Source organism: Lepidochelys kempii, chromosome 14 (genome assembly GCF_965140265.1).
Source record: "Lepidochelys kempii isolate rLepKem1 chromosome 14, rLepKem1.hap2, whole genome shotgun sequence".
In the NCBI taxonomy this organism is placed as follows: Eukaryota; Metazoa; Chordata; order Testudines; family Cheloniidae; genus Lepidochelys; species Lepidochelys kempii.
This window is the reverse complement of record NC_133269.1, coordinates 2822622-2848976: the sequence shown is the minus strand read 5'-3', so window position 1 is coordinate 2848976 and position 26355 is coordinate 2822622. Positions and strand designations below refer to the sequence as shown.

Here is a 26355-nt window from a genome sequence, read left to right as displayed (position 1 = left end):
TGGGGGTGGGGTGTCCAGTCCCCTGCCTGGAATGTGGGGGGGCAGCCTAACATGGGGGAGGGGTGTGTGGAGGTGTGTGTAGTCCTCAGCCTGGCATGTCTGGGGGTGGGCGTGAGGTGGGGGGTGTCCAGTCCCCAGCCTGGCGACTGGGGGGACAGGGGTTGCATGCGGCTTGCCCTACGGCTCTTTTAGCCCGTGGTTTTCCACGCCCACCCGCTGGCTGAGGGGCCGAGGGGGTCTCACCCAGGACTCCGGGGTTCCTCTCCTCAAACCTGGTCCACCCGCCGCCCTCTGGCTTCTCCTCCCCAACAATATCCTGGTGCTGAGTGAGTTGCACACGGAGACTCCAGCATCAGTGATTTTGTTGAAGAGGGCGAGCGCTGGCTTCTGGGGCCGTCGGATCCTTCTCGCCTGCCACAGCCTGTGCCCTGCGCTGGCGGGTCCTGCAACGGAGCCTCGGGCGGGGCCTGCCTCGCTGTCTCTGCCTCCCGGCGCTGCCCACCGCCTGGCGGGTGCCCAGGGCCTCTGGCGCTGCTCTCCAGAGGCCCTGGCAGAGGTAGTTCCTGGGTGCCCAGTGCCCCCCCGTCGCTCTTTCGTGCTGGTGAATGGACCCTTGTGGGTCTCTACAGGGCAGCAGCAGGGCCAGCTGCCCTGCCCCAGCGGGAGTGGGGGTTCCTCTGGGGTCCCTGGGGCAGTTCAGTCCCCCGTGGCCCATGCGCTCCTGGCCTCTCCGCTCAGCCTGCCAGTCGGCGCAAAGCACAGCAGAGAGTGCAAGTCGTGAGCTGGGACCCACCAAACTCATCTGGCACCCACCAGGGAGCCATTAGTCGGGACGACGTTAATCCCCGCTGAGCTGGGCTGAGCTGGACTCGAACCAGACACCTGCAGCCTAGGATCCGTGCCTGGTGTGCACCAGCTCCCCACGCGGTCCTGCCTGGGTCGCACGCATACACTTTCGCCCCCACAGGCACACGCACGCGCACACTCATACACCCTCGCCCCCTCCACGCACACACACACACATCCCTGCACACACACACACACTCATACACCCTCGCCCCCCTGCACGCACACACACACACACATACACACACCCCTGCACGCACACACACACACACACATACACCCTCGCCCCCCTCCACGCACACACACACACATACACACACCCCTGCACGCACACACACACACACTCATACACCCTCGCCCCCCTGCACGCACACACACACACATCCCTGCACACACACACACACTCATACACCCTCGCCCCCCTGCACGCACACACACACACACATACACACACCCCTGCACGCACGCACACACACACACATACACCCTCGCCCCCCTCCACGCACACACACACACATACACACACCCCTGCACGCACACACACACTCATACACCCTCGCCCCCCTGCACGCACACACACACACACATACACACACCCCTGCACGCACACACACACACACACATACACCCTCGCCCCCCTCCACGCACACACACACATACACACACCCCTGCACGCACACACACACTCATACACCCTCGCCCCCCTGCATGCACACACACCCCCCTCTACACACACACACACCCCCTCGCCCCCCCGCACGCACACACACACACCCCCCTGCACGCACACACACACACACACACCCCTGCACGCGCACACACACACACCCTCCACGCACACACACACACACTGATACACCCTCGCCCCCACAGGCACACACATGCGCACACACATACACTCTCGCCCCCCTGCACGCACATACACACACACACCCCTGCACACACACACACACACGCACACACACACCCCCTGCACACACGCATGCACACACACACACACCCCTGCACGCACACACACCCACACACCCTCCTTGCCCCCCCCACATGCATATACACTCACGTCCCCACCCACACACATGCCCACATCCCCATACACACCCCCGCTCTGCCACCTACTCATGCCCCCCATGCACCCCCCCACATATGCAAACACATCCCCTCCCTGCACCCTCTTGCTCCCCACACCTACACACATGCTCATACCCCCTCTCCCCCCCCACCCACCCCCCCACATCCTTCCTGGCCCCCACCCACACACGCACAGACATAGATTTATATACACACACGCACACACCCCCCCAGACAAACACCCCCCCACATACACACACGCATGCATACACCCTCGACCCCCCCCACATCCCCCTTTGCCCCATCCACACATGCACACACCCATGCCCACGCCCTCCCCAAATACATGCCCACACCCTCCTCGCCCAGACCCACACATGTGCAGACACCCCCCACCCCCCCACATATACGTACACCTGTGCATACAGCTGCACCCATGCCCCCACCCATACATATGTACATGCGTGCGTACACACTCGCACTCGCACTCTGCATGGCGTGTGTCACAGCGGTATGGTAGGAGATGGCAGAGGTAGGTGGCCAGGCAATCTCCATGCTCCCTGGCTTCGGCTGAGGGAGGGATGGACGGCCAGAGGCGGCCGGAGGCTGAGCGTTCCCTGCAGTGTATTTGGTGGCTGACGGTTGGAATGCCCTGCAATAGCCAGTGAGTTACAGCCTGATCCCTGCTGTCCCCGTCCGCTCAGCCATCTGACCCAAACTGCCTCTGGCCAAAGTCTGGGTCCAGCTCACTCTCCACCTCCCCATGCAACGGGTTCAAATCCAGAACCCGGACGCTCCCCCTCCTTAGTCTCCCCACCCGTCTGTTCAGGCCCCTCTGGCCATTCCCCACCCTTTCCTGGGTGGCTGCTGCTTGCCCTGCACCCTCACCCCAACTGGCGGTGGCTCAGCCCCGCGTGTGAACTCCACCACCCCAGCGCGCCGGGGGTTGTGTAACAGCAGCTGTGCGTTTCCTTTGTCTAGCGACCTGGCTTTGCGGAACTGCTTACTCACTGCTGACCTGACCGTCAAAATCGGGGACTACGGCCTCTCTCACTGCAAGTACAAAGTAAGTCTGGGCTGGGAGGGGGTGGCTTTCCGCATGACCCTGCACCTGCTGGAACCCAGGCTCTGTGGGATGACCTGGTCTCAGGCCTGGGGCATCCTCCTGGCCCAGAGCTGCCAGCTGCACTGGGGCTCAGGGACCCGGGGCAGACTCGGGAGCTGGGGTTACTGTAGCAGGGCAGGACAGTTGTAGGCTGGGGGCGGGGGTTGGAGGATGGGAGCCCTGGGCCAGGCCCTGGCGGCTGGGTCCCTTTGGGCTGGTTACTCTGAGCACCTGGGATTCGTTGTCCTCGCCCAGTGTCCTGGGAATGGGGCTTTTGGGTCTCCGCTTGCTTCCTCTCCTCTTCCTGGAGAGAGGGGCCTGGGAATGGGTATGTCTGAGCCTCCTACACTCCCCCTCCGGGCAGGGCAGACGCTGCTTGGTGTGACTCAGAGGGGGGTTCTCCCACAGGAGCAGCTGGCAATGCCCTTCCTCCCTCCCTCCCTCCTAATCTAAACAGGGCCCAGCAGGAGTGGCTGTGCCTTCAGTTATCTGCAGGGGCTGGGGCGCAGGCTAGGGCAGGGTCTGCTCCCCTAAGTCGTGGAGGGAGGGGGCAGATCCCTGCTGCACCTTTTCCTTTCCCTGGGGTTCGCAGCAGCTCAGACCTCACCTGCCAGCTGAGTCCTGGAGTCCTGCGTCTGCCTGGCACCCAGGGCAAGTAGCTGTCTGCAGGGCAGGTCGCGTCAGCCCTGGGGGGTTGGAATTGCTGGGAGGAGGGGGTAGCGGGGGATGGGGGGCCAGCAGAGGGCCGGGCGGGTGCAGGAGGATGTGGTGGGGACACAGGAGAGGCTGAGGCCAGAGGCTGGGGGAGGAGGAGAGGTGGGAAGATGGCGGGGTTGAAGGAGAGGCGGTGGACGGGGCTGGGGATCGTGGGGTGAGAAGTGGGAGGGAAGGGGTTGGGGGGAGAGGCAGTAGCCAGGAGAGCAGGGGCAGGGGAAGGGAGGACATGGAGGAAGAGAAGCTGGGGAGGAGATGAAGCGGGGGAAGAGGAGCTGGGTGGGGGCTGGGGGAAGGGGGAAGCAGGGGCCTGGCGGGGAGGAGCTGGAGGAGGATGGGGGGGGAAAGGGGGCAGCAGGGGGCTGGGGGAAAAGGGAAAAGTGGAGGGGAAATGGGGAGGCAGGGGGCTGGGGGGAAGAGGAGAGGTGGAGGGGATGCGGGGAAAGAGGGGCCCTGGGCAGCAGGGGGCTCGGGGGAAAGAGGGGCCTGGGGCAGCAGGGGACTGGAGGGGGTTGGGGGAAAGAGGGGCCTGGGGCTGCAGGGGTTTGGGGGGTGCTTGGGGGGAAGAGGGGCCTGGGGCAGCAGGGGGCTGATGGGGGGATGGGGGGAAGAGGGGCCTTGGGCAGCAGGGGGCTGTGGGGGGGCTGGGGAAGAGGGGCCCGGGTCAGCAGGGGCTGGGGAAGAGGGTCCCGGGGCAGCAGGGGCTGGGGGGTGCTGGGGAAGAGGGGCCTGGGTCAGCAGGGGTTGGGGGGTGCTGGGGAAGAGGGGCCCGGGTCAGCAGGGGCTAGGGAAGAGGGTTCCGGGGCAGCAGGGGCTGGGGGGTGCTGGGGAAGAGGGACCTGGGGCAGCAGGGGCTGGGGGGGCTGCTGTCACACCTGGCCGTGCCGGCCCCTCACGCGGAGGTTGACGTTCTCTTCTCGCGCTGACCCCGCATACTTGGCAGGGTGACTACTTCGTGACGGCCGACCAGCTGTGGGTGCCGCTGCGCTGGATCGCGCCCGAGCTCATCGACGAGGTGCATGGCAACCTGCTCATTGTGGATCAGACCAAATCCAGCAACGTCTGGTGAGCGCAGGGCCCAGGCGGGGCACGTGCCAGGCGGCCAGCAGCCCCTGCGCTCCCCCAGCCCCCGCCTGTGTGCGAGTGACTCAGGCCCTGCCCTCAGCTGGCGTGCGGGTGGAGTCGGGCTTGTGTCCTGGGTCAGGATGTGTCAGGGCCTTGTGGTCTGGTAGGCGAGGCTGAGCCCTTGGGGTGTGGGGTGGGGGACAGGGCAGGGCTGCCACTCCCATATGGACCCCGCAGGGGATGGGCCTCCCATCCTGGAGAGTCACAAGGACCTATGCATGTCCTCAGCCCTGGCAGGGGGGGCACTGTCGCTGGAGATGGTCTGAGGCCAGGTGTCACGGAGTCCCCGGGCGATGCTTTGGAACTGCTCCCCATGAAGCCAGGCAGGACTCTGGGGAAGTCTCCTTTCTGGGAGCAGCCGGTCTGCAGGACACACGGCTCACACAGCTTCCACCTTCCTGGGTCTGACCTTGGAGCATGCAGCATCCTCTGCCCTTCCGTGCGCTTCCCTCAGCGAGTCCGCCCAGGCAGGGTCCTGGGGAAGCCAGAGGGTCCTGTCCCCCAACTCCGCAGTCAGACGTGACTCTCAGCCAGCCACTAAAACAGAAGGTTTATTAGAGGACAGGAACATGGTCTAACACAGAGCTTGTAGGTGCGGAGAACAGGACCCCTCAGCCAGGTCCAGTTTGGGGGGCAGTGAGCCAGAGAACCACGGCTGCACTTCACTCCTCGTCCCCAGCCAGCCCCAAACTGACTCCCCCTCCAGCCCCTCTTCCTCTGGGCTTTGTCCCTTTCCTGGGCCAGGAGGTCACCTGATTCCTTTGTTCTCCAACCCTTTAGCTCTCACCTTGCAGGGGGGAAGGGCCCAGACCATCAGTTGCCAGGAAACAGGGTGTCGGCCATTCTCTGTGTCCAGACCCCTGCACACACCTGCCCCCTAGGGCTCTGCAATGATCATACACCCTTATCCCACCACCTAGCTACTTAAGAACTGCCTAGGGGAAACTGAGGCACACCACCCCCAATATTCAGAGGAAACATTAAGAACAGTCCCGCTTCGTCACACCAGGGCTTTACAGGAAGTCAGCATGCGTCATCTGACTGGCACCACCTGCCCTTAAAATCTGAGATGGATCCCCAGCTGCGTGAACAGACATAAGCCCAGTGGAGCGGGGCCTGTTCACGCCAGGTGGGGATCTGGCCCGATGGCCCCCGTGGAGTGGGGCCTGTTCACACCATGGTGGATCTGGCCCACGGACGCCAGTGGAACGGGGCCCATTCATGCCAGCTGGGGAGCTGGCCTCTTTCCTCCATCTCCGGACGGCCCTGCCCCTGCGTAAACCAGAGGCCTGAGCCTGCAGCTGCCTGTCTTGCCCAGGTCAGTGGGGCCAGCTGGGGCACGTCCCTCCCTTGGCCTTTCCTCTCTGCTAGTGGTTGTCCCCTACCCTGCCGTGCTGCCAGGCCACACACTCGTCCCTGTCTCTGCAGGTCTCTGGGCGTGACGATCTGGGAGCTGTTTGAGCTGGGAAACCAGCCATACTACTGTTACTCCGACCGGCAGGTGCTCACCTACGCCATCAAGGAGCAGCAGCTCAAATTGCCCAAACCCCAGCTGAAGCTGTTGCTGTCTGAGCGCTGGTGAGGAGCGTGCCGCGGGCACCGGGCTGGGGTGGAGTTGCCAGGTGCTGCCGGAGGGTGGCAGATTTCCGCCTGCCTCAGGCCTCCGACTCCCGTGTTAGCAACTTGTTTGCCGAACGCTCTCCTATTTGTGCATCCTCCCTTCCCCTCCGGTTCCTCTCTCCTGGGCTGGCTCTGGGCAGGGGGGCATTGAGGGGCCCGGTGCCATCTGCTGAGCGGGGGCAGTCCTGCTGAGCAGTGAGTCAGGATGCACGTGGTGGCGCTGTGTGCAGGCGAAGGGTGGGCGTGTGCCCGTGCCCAGCCGCCCTCTCACCGGCTGGTGGAAGATGGCCTTGCGGCTGGGGCTGGCAGGGAGACGGGGGCTGGGGAGCGTGCAGCCATAGGCTCCTGCCGGAGCGGCCGCAGGCAGGCGGGGGCGCTGTGCAGGGACAGACGCCAGCGTCCTTCTGTGTCGCAGGTATGAGGTGATGCAGTTCTGCTGGCTGCAGCCCGAGCAGAGGCCGACCGCGGAAGAGGTGCACCTGCTGCTCTCCTACCTGTGTGCCAAGGGGGCGACGGAGGCAGAGGAGGAGTTCGAGAGACGCTGGAACTCCATGAAGCCCAACAGCAGCTGTCACCGCAGCACTGAGGTCTCCTCCTTCCCGCTGCTGGAGCAGTTCTCTGCCGAAGGCTTCCACTCGGACGGGGACGACGTCCTGACTGTCATGGAGACCAGCCAGGGCCTCAACTTCGAGTACAAGTGGGAGCCCAGCAAGGCTGAGTGCTTCCAGGTGCCCGCGGGGGCCCTGAGCCCGAGCAGTGCCGCCCAGTACCAGGACTTGTACTGCCCCACCAGCTCCATGGGGCGGCTGAGTCTTGGCGTCTCGCCGTCCTGCTACGAGTGCAAGCAGCAGGGCTGCCCGAGCCTGCACGCACCCAGCGTGGTGCCCACCCTGGGCGCCCACAGCCCCTCGCTCAGCAGTGAGTACTACGTCCGCATCGAAGGGCCCTCAGAGGGTCGCACCGAGCTGGACTATGCCATGTGCTCCTACAGCCCCAACTGTGAGTATGGCTCCGCGGCCAAGGGGTCCCGCTGGCAAGCCAAGGGGGGCCAGGACAGTGGCACGTATGACTCAGATAACAGCCCCACTGGCTCCCTGACCATGGAACCCCTGCTGGGCCCCGCCCCGCCCAGCGAGGGCTCTTGGGAGCATCCCGATTACTACCCCTACCAATGCCACAGCCAGGAGCCCCCGTACTACCAGCCATCCCCAGGCAATGGCGCCGACCACTACCTGCTGGAGGAGGAGCCCTTGGAGGCCGGCAGCAAGGAGTGGCAGGTCCCCAGCTTCCGGAAGAACATCTTTCAGGACCCTCTGGGCATCTCCCCATCAGTGAACTGTGCCTACGGCCCCCCGGGTTATGAGGAGCCCCACCCAGCCCCCTTGGGGGGGAGGCTGCTGGAGTGTGTGGGGCAGAAGGTGGCCAGCAGGACTCAGGGCTCCAGGCTGGACTGCATCACCCTGGAGCTGGGTGAGGAGAGCCCGTGTGGCAGCCCCCAGTGCGGGAGCAGAGAGCACGTGAGCGGGCTGGTCCCAGAGGATGTGAACACAGAGGTGCAGAGACAGCACTGGACGTCCAACAGCTCGGCCAACAACAACAGCAGCAACTGCCCCCCTCCGCCCTGCGAGCCCCCTGCCAACGACAGCTGGTGTTACCGCCACATGATCACCTTCCGGGGACTTATGGCCGAGCCCCTGGACTCGGTGCCACGTGACGAGGCCCGGCTCAGGGACGCCTTGCAGGAGAGGAGGAGCCCGTTGGTCAAGGACTTGCAGCTAGCACTGCAGGACCAGCCCCTCACCGAGAACCATAGCTTCTGCTTGGATCCTGGGCAGCGCAGGACCCCGAGCAACAAAGAGGACTCTTCCTCTTCCTCCTCTTCCTCCCCCCACGGCCTGGGAGACTGGGAGAGCCATGACTCATCCGCTTTCGACCTTTTGGAAGACACAGCGCTGGCCGGCGTTTCCGGATCACGACGTGCCTCCGGTGCAGCGCTCCCTACAGACTCCTCGGCCGGAGCTGCAGCCCAGACGTGCCTGGATGATGCCAGCACAGTATCAAGACAAGCCGAGAGAGGGGAGGGGAATCACCATGCCCAAATGCCACAGCCAAGGGGTATGGATCCACCAGGGCCTGTTGATACGGGACATGCCGAGACAGGGGCAGCTTGCCAGCTATCTGAGAGCACCACTATGCCAGCTGAGGGGCCAGCCCTCCTGCTAAGTCCTGGGGAGTGGGCTGTCCCGTATGCCCACACAGAAGGCAACTCTTGTGCAGACTGCACCCAGATCCCTTCAGAGGCTTCTGAGGCAGCTGGCAAAGTGCCCGGAGACATTGCAGTGCAGAGTGGGAAGAGCATCACAAGTGACCTGGACCGGACCCCAGACAAGACCTTCTCCAGCACCAGCTTCCCTGACATGGATGACTGCAGCGACGAAGATACGACGGAGCTCACGTCTGGTGTATTCACTGACTTCTCCGGAGACTTCGTGGAACGAGTGGACGTGATCCCATCCTTCAAGTCTCTCCAGAAGCAGGTGGGGACGCCGGACTCCCTGGAATCCCTCGACATCCCATCCACAGCCAGCTCCTGCGAAGTCTTCAGCCCCATCAGCTACATCCCCTCCAGCCAGCCCAAGGCCCTGGACAGCGGCTATGACACCGAGAACTATGAGTCCCCGGAGTTTATCCTAAAGGAGCCGCATGAGCCCAGGGAGCCAGAGACTTTCACCCACCTGGGGAAGTCGCCTGTAGGCCTGGCAGCGGGCGAAGGAGATGTTGTGGCCTCAGAGATGCACCTCTCCTCATCCTTCAGCGCTGAGCTTCACGGCCTGAGCGAGAAGAACCCGTACCGTGACTCAGCCTACTTCTCAGACTACGACACCGACGCCGAGAGGTACCTCAAGGAAGATGAGGACAGCGATGGGTCTGAAGCGCCGGACAGGGAGGCGGGGTGCTCGCAACTGGATGCACAAGACCTGGGAAGAGCCCCGAGCCAAAACAGTGATGGGGAGGAGCCACCCCAGCCCTGCCACACCCCTGACAGCCCTCAGGGAGCTGCTTGCAGCATGGGGACTGGAGTTGCTGGTGTAGGCTTCTCAATGGCAGGTGAAGGGGTGAGCCCCAGGGAAGGGAGTGTCCAGGCTGCCCACCCAGAGCCAGAGCTGGAGCCGGAAGGTGCCGCCAGGGCTGAGGAGACAGCTGCAGGCCACAGACCAGACTCAGACTGCTCCAGAGATACGAGCTGGGAGGAGTGCCCTGCCATCCCCAGCATCCCAGCAGGGTCCGTGCCATGCAAGTCCTTCTTCCTGTCACCCATGGTAATGAGCCCGGAGGGCCCAGTCCTGCTGGTCCTGGCCAAAGCTGGTGGGGAAGAACTCATGCAGGAGGGGCTCTCAGGCCCGCTGGGTGAGGCTGTGGCTCCTAGCTCCGAGCCTGAGGGGCCAGAGCACCCGTTAGAGGAGCCAGGGGTGCGAGTGGCCCCAGAAGGGGAAGCACAGGAGGGTCCTGGCAGGGCCCTGGCAGAAGAGTTGTCACTAGCTCAGGGCCAGCAGTTGTCCCTCGACCTCTCCCTGTGGCAGGCCCACGCGGAGCTGCGGCCACCCGGCCCCGAGTGGCGGGAGGAGCCCGAGGAGGAGGAGGAGGAGGACACCGAGGACAGCGACGAGTCGGACGAGGAGCTGCGCTGCTACAACATCCAGGAGCAGAGTGAGGAGAGCGAGGACGAGCCGGCTGCTGTGCCCATTGTGGTGGCTGAGAGCCACAGCGCCAGCAACCTGCGCAGCCTGCTCAAGATGCCCAACCTGCTGTCCCAGGCCTTCTGTGAGGACCTGGAGCGGAAGAAGAAGGCCGTGTCCTTCTACGACGACGTCACTGTCTACCTCTTTGACCAGGTGAGCAGCCCTGGGGTCTAGTCGCTGTCTTCCCGCGCAGTGAGCTCAGGAGGGCAGCAGACTGGCACCAGCCGGGAGGGCGTCCCAGGGCTCTGTCCCCAGCTCCCTCCACATCCCAGCCCAACTGAGCTGGGAAGACTGGGGAGGCCTTTGTGACAAGGGGCCTCCATCCATTTTCCAGTCAGTGGGTGCCAGGCCCCCGAGGGCACACACTGGAATATCTGGGGTGGCAGCACCCTCGCGGCCTGGCTCTCAGGCATGTGTCTTTATGGGGTGATTTTCCAAGGTGTCTTTTAATGTCCAGGAAAGTCCCACTCGGGAGCTCAGTGATCAGACGTTCCCAGAGGTCACGGCCCCTTCGCCGCAGCCCGTACAGAGCAACAGCATCAGCCCCACAGGCCCGGTGGACAGACTGAGCGCATCTGACGACTCCTCGGATGGCAACGCCTCTGAAGAGAGTGAGGGCTCGTGGTGGGCAGAGTGCCCAGAGCTGGGGAGCGATGCAACTGTATAACTGCCAGTGGCTCTGGGCATGGGCCCCTGTCCCACCACCTCCAGGCCTGCTTCCCCTGGGCATGGCAGGCGTCAGGTGGCAATAGCACAAGGCCCCAGAGAATCCGGAGGCGAATCCACATGGACTGCAGTGGGAGCACTGTGCTAGGATGGAGCTCGAATTGAGAGCCCACAGGCTGAGGGAGAGAGTGGGCACAGCCGTAATGATGAGCCCAGCCAAGGGACGGCAGGCTGTGGGGGGCAGTGGGCAGGGTAGTAGCGATGGGCCTGGCTGAGGGCTGGCAGGCTGAGGTGGGGCGGCAGGAGCAGGAGCGATGGGCCTGGCCGAGGGCCGGCAGGCTGAGTGGGGCGGCGGGAGTGGGAGCGATGGGCCCGGCTGAGGGCAGGCAGGCTGAGTGGGGCGGTGGGAGCGATGGGCCTGGACGAGGGCCGGCAGGCTGAGGTGGGGCGGCGGGAGTGGGAGCGATGGGCCTGGCTGAGGGCTGGCAGGCTGAGGTGGGGCGGCGGGAGTGGGAGCAAAGGGCCCGGCTGAGAGCCGGCAGGCTGAGGTGGGGCGGTGGGAGCGATGGGCCTGGATGAGGGCCGGCAGGCTGAGGTGGGGCGGCGGGCGCGGGAGCGATGGGCCCGGCCGAGGGCCGGCAGGCTGAGGTGGGGCGGCGGGCGCGGGAGCGATGGGTGTGGCCGAGGGCCGGCAGGCTGAGGTGGGGCGGCAGGCGCGGGAGCGATGGGTGTGGCCGAGGGCCGGCAGGCTGAGGTGGGGCGGCGGGAGCGCGAGCGATGGGCGTGGCCGAGGGCCGGCAGGCTGAGGTGGGGCGGCGGGAGCGCGAGCGATGGGCGTGGCCGAGGGCCGGCAGGCTGAGGTGGGGCGGCGGGCGTGGGAGCGATGGGTGTGGCCGAGGGCCGGCAGGCTGAGGTGGGGCGGCGGGCGCGGGAGCGATGGGCCTGGCCGAGGGCCGGCAGGCTGAGTGGGGCGGCGGGCGTGGGAGCGATGGGCGTGGCCGAGGGCCGGCAGGCTGAGGTGGGGCGGCGGGCGCGGGAGCGTTGGGCCCGGCCGAGGGCCGGCAGGCTGAGGTGGGGCGGCGGGCGCGGGAGCGATGGGCCTGGCCGAGGGCCGGCAGGCTGAGGTGGGGCGGCGGGCGCGGGAGCGATGGGCGTGGCCGAGGGCCGGCAGGCTGAGGTGGGGCGGCGGGCGCGGGAGCGTTGGGCCCGGCCGAGGGCCGGCAGGCTGAGGTGGGGCGGCGGGCGCGGGAGCGATGGGCCTGGCCGAGGGCCGGCAGGCTGAGGTGGGGCGGCGGGCGTGGGAGCGATGGGCGTGGCCGATGGCCGGCAGGCTGAGGTGGGGCGGCGGGCGCGGGAGCGATGGGCCTGGCCGAGGGCCGGCAGGCTGAGGTGGGGCGGCGGGCGTGGGAGCGATGGGCGTGGCCGAGGGCCGGCAGGCTGAGGTGGGGCGGCGGGCGCGGGAGCGTTGGGCCCGGCCGAGGGCCGGCAGGCTGAGGTGGGGCGGCGGGCGCGGGAGCGATGGGCCTGGCCGAGGGCCGGCAGGCTGAGGTGGGGCGGCGGGCGCGGGAGCGATGGGCCTGGCCGAGGGCCGGCAGGCTGAGGTGGGGCGGCGGGCGTGGGAGCGATGGGCGTGGCCGATGGCCGGCAGGCTGAGGTGGGGCGGCGGGCGCGGGAGCGATGGGCCTGGCCAAGGGCCGGCAGGCTGTGGAGTGGGCACAGGGGGCACAGCAGCAATAGGCTGCTCCCTGGTGTGTCACTGTGTCGTTTTCTTCTCCAGGCAGTGGATTCGAGTGGGATGACGACTTTCCGCTCATGCCCGTGAAGTCATCGTTAATGTCCTCACTGACGGTGACGCCGGTGACGCCAGTCTCGGCCGTCCCCAGCCTTCCCTCGCTGGTCCCAGTGCAGAAGCAGGTGCTGCCGATCCAGTTCTCCCGGTTCTCCGTGTCTGCTGCGCCGGTGTCCAGGTTCTCCATCACACACGTCTCTGACTCGGATATAGAGTCCGTAGGAGGTGAGGGCTGAGGTTGGGTGCTCAGCACAATGGGGAGCTGATGATGAGACTTGGAGCCATCTCTCTTTGAGCTGTTTTGTCTAGTGTGCCGTGCGTGGCTGGGTCTGCCTGCAGCCCTGGACCTGTCTTGTTGCCTTGGGATCTGTTATAGGAAGCAGAGTGGGGTGGTTTGGACCCAGAATGGGAGCCACGAACTCCTGAAGTCCACTCAAACTCTGATACTGGCAAGTCCCTCTCCCCTAGGGGGCCCCAAACACCAAATCAGGGAGCTCATCGCCTGTAGACGTACTGCAGGCTTAGGGAGGGAATACACAGAACTGGGAGCCAGGACTCCTGGCTGGGTTCTACAGACATCTCTGTCACTGACTTGCTGAGTGACCTTGGGTAAGTCACAGCACCCCCCACCCCCACCCCCCGTGCCTCAGTTTCCCCATGTATGAGATGGGTGTGCCCACCGTGCTGCGTGGCTCAGCGAGTTAATGGCTGGACTCACCAGTACTATTAGTCCTTACTGGGCCTGTGAGGCCCTTGTGGCCCAGCTCTCCTGCTTGTCTAAACGAGCTGTTCTGCTGAGCTTGGGAACTGGAGCTGAAATGTTGTCCCTGTGACATCAGTCTCTCCTCCCCAGGCCCTCAGCCCCCAAGGAGGCTGCCTGGCATGAACGTGGCTGGGCCATGTCGGTGCCCCATACCATCGCAAAGCCGCTGCCCTTGTTGGCTGGGAGTGGTGGACTTGGCACCTCCGTGTTGTACTCAGTGTAGGCAGCCAGCCCTACCAGGTAGGGTGGGCTGGTTCTGTCGAGGTGACATGTCCATTCCTGTGGGCTGGCTCCTAAAGTGCTGAGACCCAGGCCCCCGGGCCATCCCTACCGCTGCCCGTTCTGTCTCTGTTCCAGGCAGCAGCGAAGATGGTGACAGAGACTGAGCCTGCCCACATGGTTGCGTGGAGGTCTCCTGGTCTCGGTGTCGGCCTCAGGGCCAAGGAGAGAGGCTGAAGGACGGGAGCCAGGCACAGCACCCGGGCTCCTGGGACCTTGCTCTATTTTTCTAGGCAGATTTTATCGGAAGGATTTTGTTTGCTGCTAGCCGGACTCGCTCCCGGTGGCACTGCAGCGAGGCGGTTGGTGATGACCGTGCGTATGCGTGGGTGGGTGGGTGCGTGCGTGTATAAATATACATCTATAGATTATAGCATTTAAAGGGTAGCGCTGTGACCGTGCTAACATCACTGAGTCGCCACGCTGGCCATTTTGCGACCCAGCAGCTCACACCTCCTAGCTTCTTGCCCCGCCTCTTCCCCGGCTTCCTGAGACGAGTCCAGACTCGCCCTGTTCCTGTGCCCAACTCGGTATTCCTGCGCTTTCACGTCAGTAGATGGGCGGGGCACTCCACCCATGCTCTCTGCTGCATGGGCACTTGGCTTTTTGGTCACAGGGCACTGCCCGTCTTTGGTTATGGTCTTCCGCCTCCCTGCTGGGTGTTCGTAATCTTTCACTCGCCCCCTCCTCTGAGCACTGTTCTGCCTCCTGCTTCTGGAGCTGTTGGGACAGGAGGGCCCAGGATGGGGACAGCAGGGCTTGATGTTGTTGCTGAGGTCAGGAAGGAGCCATAGCTACGGCAGTGGCAACGGGGTCCTAGCACAGACAGCCCACGTGCCTTGGCTTGGGAAAGAGCCGTGGAAAAGCTGGGGAGAAGGCCTGGGGGGAGTCCAAACCCCCTGAATGCCGCCTACGCCCTAGGCTGATCACTGGTGATTAGAGGAAGCTCTTGACATTTATTTTTCTGTGATTTACTTTTCCAGAATTCTCTTGCTAACAGCACTTGCCCCTTGCCTCTGATCTCCGGCTCCCCCGCAGGGCATCTGGTAAGAGCCCCCTAGGAGCTGCATAGTAAGGGCAGTTTGTTTGACCTGTCCTCCTTGCTTTTCTCCCAGTTGTGTCCTCCCTGGGTGGGGCCCTGCCATTCTTCTAGTGTCACTGAAGCCCAGGTGTGGCACCTGCCTGCCCCAGAATTATCGCTGAGTAGAATGGTACAGGTCCAAGGACAGGGCTGGGCTGGGAGCCAGGCATTCCCAGCTTGGACACGCACTCCCTTGACTCCTCTGTGGCCTTAGGTAAGTCACTGAGCCTCCCTGCCTCAGTTTCCCCATCTGTAAAATGGGGATAATAATACTTGCTTGCCCTGCCTTGCAGGAGGTGATGTGAGGATGGCAGCCTTAATGCCTAGCAAGTGCTCTGTTAAGTGCTAAGTATTATTATCTGGCCATGTTTCCTCCCTGAGGGATGGCTGTACCCTAAGGTGTTTGTGATTGCTACGCAGCAGGGTTTTGCTCATATCGCACCTGTAAAGGAAGCCCTCTTGGCATCGTACCCTGTGCAGTAGAGGGCAAGGCCAGGGCACGGGAGCCCAGTGCTCTCCTTGGGAGTGGGGCTGGCAGCATGGTGCTTGGCACCAATGGGCTTGGCCTTCGGGGCAGTTCTGTGCCAGACATACCAGCAGGTGGTGCGTGTCCGGAGAGCTGGTAGCCGTGTGCTCCTGAGAGGCATCACGTGTGCCGCTAAGCGGGGGAACTGCCATCTGTACTATTTTTGTAAAACCGAACAAAGCTGCTGTCGGCTGAACGAACTCCAATGTGATGTAAGTTATTGTTGCCAAAGAGTTTATCGAGGGGCGAGGTCTCTGTTGTTTTTCATTTTTATTTGTTCGAGGCTTAGGATAATTGTGCAATTCCGACTTCCCGAAGGAAAAGAGACTAAATGGAGCAGAGAGCAGCCTCGAAATCAGGGGTTTGTTTCCTTTTGAGCCTATAGACCAAACGCGGAGGTGAGAAATCAGCCCCCCCATCACTGGCCTTGCCCGCTTGCAGTCTCTGGGAAGGGTGGGGGCGTGTGGCATCGCTGTTTGAATTTGCTTTGTTTTCGATCCTGTCGTGCCTGGGGAGTGCTGTGTGTTTGGTGGAGGCAGCAAACGGTGCCGTACTTAGCGCCCCCGTGGAATGGCGCTGGCTTCCATGGGCATTTCACTCTTGGATTGTGACTGTGGGGCATGAAAAGCACTTTAACTTCTCCCTCCATCGGCTCCTCCCCCGGGTCCCTAGCTCTGCTTGCCTCCCGCTGCTCCTGGCTGGGTTGTTTCCCCTCGCATTGCCCCGGCTACCTGCATGGCCTGGCCCCTGTGCAGCGAGGTCGGTGGGTTTGCCAGGGTAGGAAGGCAGGGCCGCAGTGTGACCTCTGGAGCAGGCGGTGCCAGGCTGATGGCCCAGGCCCTGCTTCGCGCTGGTGTGAGGGATGCCTGGGACTGCCATTTGCACAGTCACCGTTCGGAGGGGTGGGGAGAGCTCTGCACGTGCCGCTGGGAAGTAAGAGGCTGTGCCTTGCCCCCGCCCTGACCGCAGCTCACCTCGGCCTCCCCACCGGCCCAGCATCCTCTGCCAGCCCGTGGGTTGGACTAGCAGCCCCAGCCCCTCCTGTTCCATGGGGCACGGGGGTTGCTGGATGCACGTCCATGTGGATGTGCAGCCTCCGTCCCAGTGACCGTTCCTTCAGGCCCTGTATGGGCCAGCCCAGAGACCAGGCCCTTGGCTCTGGCTGGGAGAGTGCAGGAACGGCCCTGCACAGAACACACTTCCCGCTATGTGGGGGCTCAGACGGGGCAGAGGCCCTGGCCCCATCCCTCTGCATAAGTGGTGACTGCCCCCGTAGCGATGGCGAAGCCCTGCTCCGTGGTCTGCTGCAGCGCCCTCTCCCGAGCCAGGACAGCCTTTCTCCCTCCAGGGCAGAGTCCCAGGGGACGTGTCCTCCACTGCCAGGGACAGCCGGTTTGATTCTTTCCATGTTGCTCTTGCAAGCCTGTGCCCGCCCCCGAGGGAGCTCACTTACCGCTGACCACTTCTTGTCTGCACTGCCCATAGCATTTGGGGCTCCACTGGGCAGCTGCCTTTGTTTGCTGGAGACCAGGGCTGGCCCTTCGCACTTGCCTGCCTCCGTTTTACGGAAAGGCCAAGTGCTGTTGGCAGGGGTTTGGCTCAACACTTGCAGACGTTAGGAAAAGGCTAACCCATTTACACCTGTGTCAGTCTCCAGCAGCATTGCATGGAGCGTGCTGGGTGCTCACTGGCTCACCCTGTCGCTGCCACGGGGGAACGTCAGTGTCCCAGCGCACAAAGGGAGCCGCTGGCTCCTTGGTGCTTTTGCGGCATGACGGATTGGTCTACGCAGCAGGGATGCAAGGCCGAGTGCTTTGCTGGCCCTGGGGCTGCACTGCTGGAGTGATGGGAGGCAGCTGAGCAAGCAGCCGGGGCTTGGAGCAAGAAGCGGTGCGCTCTGACCCCAGGACACCAGCCTGAGCTTGGTGAACCTCCATGGGTGCAGGACTTGAGCCCTGTGTTCTGGGGCTGACCATGGCCAGTGCCAGCTGTCTTAGAGGAAGGTGTAAGAACCCTGGAGCAACAGCTGTTGGCTACTCTGCCCCCAGGCTGGGGCTCGGCAAGGCTCTCGAAGCTAGAGAGCAGCGTCAGCCCTGAAGCCGCTGATGTCAGATCCCTGCCAACATTTCTGGCAGCATAAATGACAACGCTGGCTTGTCTGGCTCCCTAGCCATGACCAAGCCCTTCTTGACTGGTACGTTTGTGGGCTGCCCGACTTCCCAGGGCCACAGGCTACTTACACCGTGTGCAGAAAATATTTCCTGTTCGGGTGCTTGACTTCTCCACCAAGGAATGGGCCCTTGTTCCACCCCTCGCGTCGCTAGCCCCGTCAGTAGAAAATTAGCATTGGCCCCTCTTATTTGTCTCCACGCTAAGGAAGGGCCCAAGCTGCACTGCGCGTCTGCTGAGACCGCTCCTGGCCCTGCCTCATTCTCCTTGCCCTCCTCTGGCCCCTCCCTCCCCATGGTCTGCGGTATCCTTTGGCTGGAAGTGTAATGAGCACAGTCCACAGGCTCCAGATGGAGCCACCCCAGTGACTTCGATTAGAGCAGGAGTTCTCAAACGTCCTGCACCGCGACACCCCCCTCCCCCCCGGCCCTGCTGACAACAAAAATTACTACATGACACCGGGAAGGGGGAACCGAAGCCCGAGCCCTGCCACCCGGGGTGGAGGGGGTGGGGGGGGTAGGAGGGCAAAGCTTGAGGGCTTCAGCCTGGGTGGTGGGGCTCGGCCCTTGGCTTCAGCCCCAAGCCCCAGCAAGTCCAATGCCAGCCCTGGCGACCCCATTAAAATGGGGTTGCGACCCACTGTTAATAACCGCTGCATTAGTGTATCATCCCTGCTGCTGTAGCCTAGGCCTTATAGAGCCCTCCAGTGGGTTAGTGCCTGACGGCAGCTGCCCAGGCCCTTGTGCTGTGGACGCCGATGCCCGGCACTGCGGGCTCAGCTGAGCCAGTTATTCTGCCACCCAGCGACCTGCGCAAGGCGTTTCATTTTTTTCTTCCCATGCGCATTCCAGCCCATTGCATTTGTCAGCGTGTTCCCCTGGTGTGTGTCGGGCTCACGCTCGCTCACGTTCCTCCCGCTCCTGTCCCATCCTGACTAAATAACTTCCCAGCTGCGTAGTTTGCTAGCTCCCTGCTCACCCCCCCCCCCCCCCCCGGCCAGCTTATTACACACATCACAGGCCTGAGGCTGGTGCCGAGAGGCCCCCTGCTCTTAGCCTTGTGCAGTGATGCAAAGGAGCCATGCACGCCTGGTCTGTGCGGGCAGGCGCCAAGCCATGACAACACTTTGCTGCTCACACATCAGGACCCTGCCCCCAAGCGTCTTTAGCGGCCTCTTGTGTAGGACCTTGTCAAAGGCCATTTGAAAGTGGAAATTAGCGGTCACCTCTGGACACGTTCAATGAATTCTAGAGCTAATGGCAGCCTCTAAGCCCTGAGCAGCTGGGTTGCTGCTGGTCCTCGGCTTATTCCCTGTCCCAGGACGGTCAGAAACCCCTGGCTGGAGCACCAGCAGCCCAGCCCTGAGTCAGCAGCTGCATTTATTGTCGAGCAATACTGACTCACGTGCCAGCAGCCCTTTGCCACGCAAGCAGCTTACCGCACTTCAGTGCGCCACATGGGCGTGAACTGGTGCAAGAGCCACTGGCTGCCTTGCATGTGGGAAGACGTAGGCAGAATAACAGTGAAAAGACTCATCAGCATTTAGCTTCGCCTGAGGCCCCTTTATTTCAGCACACGGGCTTGCCATGTGCTGCTCTTAAATATTCATCAGGGCTGGAGCAGTGCAGGTGGCTCCAAAGACTGAGCACCGGCTGAGCACTAAGCAGGTGCTTCCTTGCACCATCAGCTTGGTGGGGTGTTTAATTAACAGCCTCACCTCCTCACCAGGGTGATGGGCCACGGCATCGTCTGCTGCCCCAGCTGAAGCTGACTCAGCCCACAGAGTCTTGGCACCAGCTCACCCTCCCATTGCAAATAAGCAGGGAACTGGGTCTTGGGCCTAGCGCGCCTGTCCTCCCCTGGCTGCAGCATGACCCTTTGGGGCTCTAATCCTGAGTCTACGCCATGAGGCATTTGTAATTTAACCCTTTTTTAAAACGTCTTTCCTTGCTCACTTGTTTGCTGACTCGGTCAAGGCTGCACCTGGAGCACCGACAGCCTGTGTGTGTGAGCAGCCACCTTCCTCTCACACTCACCTCCACCCCACCCCGGCACCCTGGGTGGGGCAAGCATGGTGCCTTGCTTCCCATGTGCACACCTCTCCTCCCGGCTAGCACAGAGTAGAGGCAAACTGAAAAGGAGCTAAAATCCCCTCCTGCCCTGTGATCCCACCCTGGCTAGGCCCTTCAGGTGCAACCACAGCTGGCTCGTTATTATTGCCTAGACGAGGGAGCTGCTTTAGCTGCAAACTGCCTGCTGCTTCTCTTCCCTTGGAGGAGTAAATATTTTGAATTAGTGGCCCCTCCCCATCACCTGGGGAGAGTTTTTTTTTTAAAAGGCCATGGCCCCAGTGCTCTCAAGCCCTACAACACAGCTCACAGCGGTGGGAGCTGTGTGAGGCAAAGCAATGAGGGATGTGTTGAAGCGGCTGGTTTGGGGTGAGGGAGCCCCATGGCGCAGGACACGGGCAGCAAAGACCAGCTGCAGGGGAGCTTGGAAGAAGCAGTGTTACTACTCCCACAGTAATCAGCCTCCCATGCTCTCTGCCCCAGCCAGGCAGGGAGTCAGGCACTGGAGGGTTTCTTTCAGCATGAGGTAAGTTTTGCACTACGGTGGTTGTTAGCCATGGCCCTGCTCTGCAGAGCAACGCACCCCTGGCTGTCTGGGCCTGAAAGGTGCCTAAGGCCAAAGCGTGGTCCCAGGGCAGGTGGTGGGAGGTTAGCTAATAACTGTGCTGGGAGCAGGAACGGTTAATCCCTTTTCATCTCCCCATCATTCCTTCCTTCTGGCTCTGGGGAAAGCTAGGGGCAGACCCCCAGGGTTTGGTCTATAGAGTCAAAAGCATCTGCCTCTCTGGGGCAGCATGAGGCCAGAGCTGCATCTTGGCTATTTTTTTTTTTTCCAATCGAAAGGCTAGTACATTGTATATTTTATCAATACGGGTCATAATTGCTGTATTTTTTATCAGTGCTGATTTCCATACAGCTCCCAGCATGTGTGTCAAATATCATTGGGCCAATAATAAAGTTTTTAAAATAGCAGAACCAGACTGCTCCTCCCATCATTCCCCTGGGCGGGCTGGGGGCCAGGGTAGCCGCCTTGAACCAGAGCCACTTGTGCTTATTAACATGGCTTAGGGGAGCTGGGCTGGGAGGAGGCATTAGATTTTCTAACCCAAACTATCTGCAACCTGGCCTGGCCTCCCCGGGGGGAGTTGGAGGGGATTTGGGAGAGCCCCAGCTCTAGAGTTAGGTAAGTAACGTTTTTCAAAGCACATTGGTAAGGAAGCAATTTTGCTGCAGCTCATTAACACTAGAACCAAAAAAATCTTCCTTGCCTGGAAGTGGAGCAGAGCTTGCAGAAGGGGGGTTTGCTGCATCCTCCAGCTGCTGCGAATGTGCCGTGACCCTGGCAATGAACAGATGCGCCTGAAGGAAGAGAACTACAGCCCCTGAAGCCCTGCTCCTTACCAGCTGCAAGAGAGACACCAATTTCACGCGGAAAAGAAGAGTCATGCACCAAGGCCAAGGATTTGTGGGGTTTATTGCTCATAAATTACTTTTCGAAAAATAGCAATTTCAGGGTACATGGTGCAGCTGCTAGCCTGACTAGAAAGCGCAGGGAAGCAGCCAGAGCGGTGGCCTAGCACCTCTACCGGGCCATGCTGGTTGAGAAGCGAAGCTTGGTTGCCCAAGTTCAAAGCGCTCAGGCTAAGCAGGCTCCTCCAGGCGAGGCAGCTTGTCTGGGAGGGTTTGAACAAGTGCTGGGAGTAGGCCAGGCAGTGCCATGATGAACCACCATGAAAGCAGCCCTCAGCCCTCGCTGGCACGTGGGTTCACCCATGTGCACGGGATCCAGTGCATTCGCACTGTTGGGAGGGGAGCAGTGACCAGTCCTAGGTCACTTGGCTAGGCTCCGAGCCTGTGGGCCAGTGACTGCAGTGCCGGATGCTGTGCACAAACCCTCTCGCTCACACCACAGGAAGGCACAGCGTGATGGTGGGCACCATATGGAAAGCTCCAGGACAAAAGACCCACGCCCAGCGCCATTAGGATGGGGCGTGTCCCAGCAGAGCCCCGTAGCTGTGCCAAGCTCCTTGGTCCCATGATTTCTGGGAGGCCAGGTTCAAGTTCACTCAGGGCCCATTTGCGCAGCAGTTCTGAGTCTTTGGGCCACCCAGGGAGGAATTAAGGCAATATGGGGCCTCAGGCACACCACGGCTGGAGCTGTCCCCAGGGGGTGGCAGAGTTAAGCTGGAGTGGGCAGCTCACATCGATTGGTTCAGGCTGCCTGCACACTCAGGCAAGCATCAGCACCACTCCTTTACATTTTCAGCGCTCATGGACAAGATGCTGGGCTCATCCTAGGCCTCTAGCAGTTGCAGCCCTAAACCGGGGACAATATTGCTTATGCCTTTATCTGGCCTTGGCCCACATGAGCCAGTTACTGCATCTGCAGGGCTGCAGCCTGGCAGAACTTCACTCATGGAGCAGGAAAATGAACAAGTGAGCAAGGACTGGGTGCAGGGACCAGGCCCAGAGAGGACTAGGACAGCAGAAAACTGAGGCCGGTCACTTGTGCTGCCCCTGGTAGTTTCCAGGGTGTTGTATTTGTGCTTGGCACTGCATGGGCGCCTGGTTCAGAGCAGTGCAGTCTCAGGGCTTGTCTAGGCTCAGCCTGCCGCAGGGGGGCAGCTGTAATGCGTTGCTGAGGCTGTTCCCTAGCACCACTGTCTTGAGGGGTTAGGCCGGTTTAAACAGCAGCCCTCGGGCACCAGGGAGTCTTCATACCTCTGAGTGACAGCGTTATGGCCTCGCGTCACCTCAGTGAGAGGAGCCCGCCCGAGCCCTCACTGATGCCGCTGAAAAGCGGGGGAAGTCGCAGTGCGCAGCGGCGCGAAGAGCAGATGGGAGAGTTTGAGACGACACCATTGGACAGATTTAACCCCCCAGGGCAGTACCATCCAGCTTCACCCACAGCCGTGCAAGGCAGCCCGGGGAGTAACTGCAGCTTGGGGCCCACTGCAGGGCTCAGGAGCTCCCCCTGCCTTCAGTGAGATGTCTCCTCCAGCTTAGAAAAGAGAAGCTATGGCCAACAGCGGAGAACTAAGCCAGCGTTCCTAGGTGGGGCGAAGGGCTCAGAGCGGCTGCAGCAAGCAGCCATCGATTAGAGTGGTCCAACATACTTTCCTTTATATAAAAATACAAACACTGGACTCTGCATTTGGTTTCGTTCGCTATGCGGCGTAAGCGGATCAGGGGCTAACTGTACAGCGCCGTAAAGCACCGGCAGCTCTCATGCTCTGCGATCTAGCCATTTTAAAAAAAGTGCAAATGGACAAACACTGAAGAGGGCAACCCCTGCCACAGGCACTGTCTGGGCTTCCTGCCCTGATTTCTAATCTGGCCTGTGATGGAGCAAGGCAGGGAACGACCCAGGCCCGCTGCAGGTCCTGGTCACGCTTTCTTCCCCCCCTTTCTCCTCCCTCATCCTTTAGGAAGGACACAAGGCTGCTGCTCCACAGGACCCTTGGCGCAAGCTCTGGGGTGGAGCTGCGATGTCTATGCCGAGCTGAGGGCAGAGAGGCACTATCTGAGCAGCAGCGATCTTAGTAACAAACAAGGGGGAAGAGAGCTCAGCTAAGACAGAGGTTTCTCAGTAAAGAGCCTGACACCTGCTCTTCTAAAACATACACCAAGCACTTGCGAGAGGAGCCTGGGCTTGGGACCAGAACCAGGCCCTGGGACCAGAACCAGGCCCTGGAAGCATTAGTCTACAGCTGCCCCAAGTTCTCAGCCAGTCACTTATAGGGGCCTGGAAGGCAGACACTAGTGACACCTGGGGAAGTAGCTACTAGCAGGGGGGGTGGCCTCAGGGACTTGGAATGTTTGCAGCCCAGCACCTTTCAAGTCACACAGACCCTCCCGCCTTCAGCCCCGAAAGCTGGCTGCAGCTGCAGCTTGGGTCTTGCAGGTCTCTGGCATTACCGGTAAGAGGGTGAGTATTACTGGTCGCCTCTGCCTAGGGGGTGTTCTAGGGTGAATAGTACCTGACAGAGCTAAATAAAATACAGATTGCACCAGGTGCGTTGAGTGTAAAACCCATTGCAACTGTTTAGCTGAAGTTGAGCAGGCCTGCCTGGGAGCAGCTGAGCCGTGCTAGCCAGCCCTGAGCAGCAGGGTGAGGGAGGACAGCGGCGCTTTGCATGGCTCCGCTGTTCCACGGGCTAAGAATGGCTGCAGGCCCGAAGAAGGGAAGGGGCCAAGGCTTAGCCACTCACTGCCCTCGTCAGCTCTAAACAGCATCAAGGTGGGTTCCGCAAACCTTGGCTGTGTCTACACTGCAGGGAGACACGAGCCCTGTCCACCCGGCTCCACAGAGGGGTGTTAGTAAGGCTTATGCTAGCACAAGCTGCGTAGACCTGACCCACACCACTAGGGGTAGTGTGTAAGGCCGTGGGCCTAGGCCAGGAGTCTCTGTCCCAGTTGCCCTGCAGACATCCTTTTAGAGGGCTGGGGTGAGGGTTACACTGCCCTGCCCTGTATCTTGCTCCATGTAGGAGATAGTCCATCACTAAACCTCAGGAGAACTGAACAGGGTGGGAAGATACAGGCTGGGAATCCAGGGCCGGGACTGCTGTTCCTTCCACACCTGGAACGAACGGTAACAGAGTTTAACCCCCTTGCGCTGAATACACTGGCTCTAGAGGAGACTCCATCAAAACACCAGCTTTAGCCCTTGGCTTCCACGCAGCAGTAGCAGGTGTAAATGCAGCCTAAACATAAAGTTCTGGAAAGACAGACTTGCAAACAAGGAGGCTATAGTGGGTCAGATATAGCAGTGCAGGCGGGAGGCGCTTGCTGGCTCCAGCAATCCCAGGGATCAGCTGATGAAGGGAGCTGACCTGTCGTTGGTCACTGTTGGTTTCAGCTGGATGTTGGCAAAAGGATTTCTGCAGAGAGACAGGAAGGCACAGGTCAGCGGGGGGGAGGAGTGTATCCACTGAGCAGGACAGCTAGTACAATAGGACAGCAAGAGAGACAACCTGGTGAGGCACACACAGCTTTCCCTAGGCTGCGTGGGCTTTGAGAGCAGCAAACACTGCAGCAGGTGACAGGCTGGGCACACGCTCCTGCCTGGCTGGCTTTGCTTTTAGCGTATTCGAAACCTAACCGCACAGCGTGTGTGAGCGGAACATACCGAGTCCCAGCATGGCAGGTTCTTTCCGCCTCACCTCGCTCACCCACTGGGTGGCACTTCTGTAAGAAATGGGTGAATGGACTTACTCTGCTTCCTCGAACAAGAAAAACCCCTTAGGGCTAACGCTACAGCGCTGGATTGTCACAGAGATTTCTACCATGGGGGGTTTGTACTTGGGAGAGGGAAGCTCCTCTCAGCATTTAGAGACAGAGAAAAGTTTTGAGGTGATCTGGGGAGTGCAGGATTGGTTCCTATGATACTCCTACTTGTCCAGGCTATTTTTAAAACCCTAAAGGCTGAAACCCCCTCTCCTTCAGATTCCAGGGAGCTGGGGGAAGCCCCAAACACCAACCAATGACCCCTTCCATGCATTAGGATCAGGACTCCTGGAAGTACAGACCCATGTTCCTTTAACAGAGAAGCTGAGGGATTACAGTGACATTCTACCTGATCTCAGCCCCCAGGAGTGTGACAATTGTGATGGCAGAGAGGAAATTTAGGAGATTGAGGAGTCTGCACCGCAGCTAGTTATCACTGCGCACAGGACAGACTCTTGGAGGGTAGTCAGAGCTCAACTAAGCCTCATTGCAGCAGGAAGGATGGTGGTTTCCACCCAGACAAGCCAGCTGGAGGAAGCTCACTGATTTATCTTGGCACGTGATCTGGGAGTTTCACATCAGCTGAGCTGAGATTTGCAAGGGGAGGTGGCATGAAAGGAGACACCTTAAATTTGGTCGGACCAGACATTTAAACAAAGACATTCCAGTTACAGTCCTTTAGCCACACAAAAGAAACGCAGCTTAGTTAACGCTTCAAAGACACAAATGCTGTGTATTACATCTTATACGCACAGCAGGCTGGCAGATGCGTATTCATGATCCTGATTTATTAACCCCTGGCACTTGTATTGACCTTGCAACTACTTGATAACCAAGTAGGGTGCTCACGCCCTCAGCAGGCCTCCCCTTCCTGGAGCTCTGGAGACCCCCCCACCTGGGATTTTCAGCTCACTCCCTCAACTGCATCAGCTCTGGGCACCCCCTAAACAGGCCGAGGAGTCTGTGCAGAGAAGCAGGTGGAGGAGAGGAGTCAGCCAGAGCACGGGGGAGGGGGCCCTTAGCCTGGACCATTTTCCCCCTGGATGGCTCCTCAGCCTGGCCAGCACTAGGAAAGAGCACAGGAGATTAATAAAGCAAAATACAGATTGGCTCTGAAAACAGCAGCGCAAAAATACCCTCAAGGAAAAAGGAAGCGTCCTCGGGGCCCCACCTACCCCATCCCAGGGCCTTTGTCTGCTCCTGCCCCTGAGCCAGTCAGTATCTGCAGACCACCGGGGGGGGGGGGGGGGGAGGGAGAAGGGGAATCCTACACCACAGTACATTACTGACAACAGCTCTGCAGACAGACAGCATCAAACACATTCTCCTACCAGGCTTAGAGGAGACACGAGTCATGGCTGGGTAGGATCCGTCAGGAATGCAACTAGCTGACCACCACCCAAGGAGCGGAGAGAACAGCCACACCTCCTGCCCGCTTGCTCAGGAGATGCTGACCTCAACTGAACCCTCTACCTTGGGTCATTCCTGCTCCTGCCCCCCTAAAGGCAAGGCCACTCAGGCTAATCCAGGAGACCCTCCCCCAAGAGGACAGGCTGCTCCCCTACT

The 26355-nt window shown here is 61.1% G+C and overlaps 2 protein-coding genes across 12 annotated transcripts in view; one reads left to right on the top strand and one right to left on the bottom strand.

Moving 5' to 3' along the window:
• The window catches only part of AATK (apoptosis associated tyrosine kinase), a 68368-nt gene extending 47833 nt beyond the window's left edge, over nt 1-20535 (top strand). For all 5 annotated transcript variants that reach the window (XM_073311961.1, XM_073311964.1, XM_073311962.1 and 2 more), the window contains 7 exons: nt 2896-2980; nt 4677-4798; nt 6287-6436; nt 6894-10371; nt 10676-10829; nt 12662-12898; nt 13794-20535. In XM_073311961.1, the coding sequence (XP_073168062.1) occupies nt 2896-2980; nt 4677-4798; nt 6287-6436; nt 6894-10371; nt 10676-10829; nt 12662-12898; nt 13794-13822 (4255 nt within the window). In that variant the 3' untranslated portion in view covers nt 13823-20535. The remainder of the gene's footprint in view (nt 1-2895; nt 2981-4676; nt 4799-6286; nt 6437-6893; nt 10372-10675; nt 10830-12661; nt 12899-13793) is intronic.
• A 482-nt stretch (nt 20536-21017) lies between these two features.
• Nucleotides 21018-26355, bottom strand: part of BAIAP2 (BAR/IMD domain containing adaptor protein 2) — an 88760-nt gene continuing 83422 nt past the window's right edge. For all 7 annotated transcript variants that reach the window (XM_073311971.1, XM_073311967.1, XM_073311974.1 and 4 more), the window contains one exon: nt 21018-24443. Coding sequence is in view for 5 of the 7 variants with exons in the window: in XM_073311967.1 (XP_073168068.1) it covers nt 24374-24443 (70 nt within the window). In the remaining 2 variants the exon portion in view is untranslated. The remainder of the gene's footprint in view (nt 24444-26355) is intronic.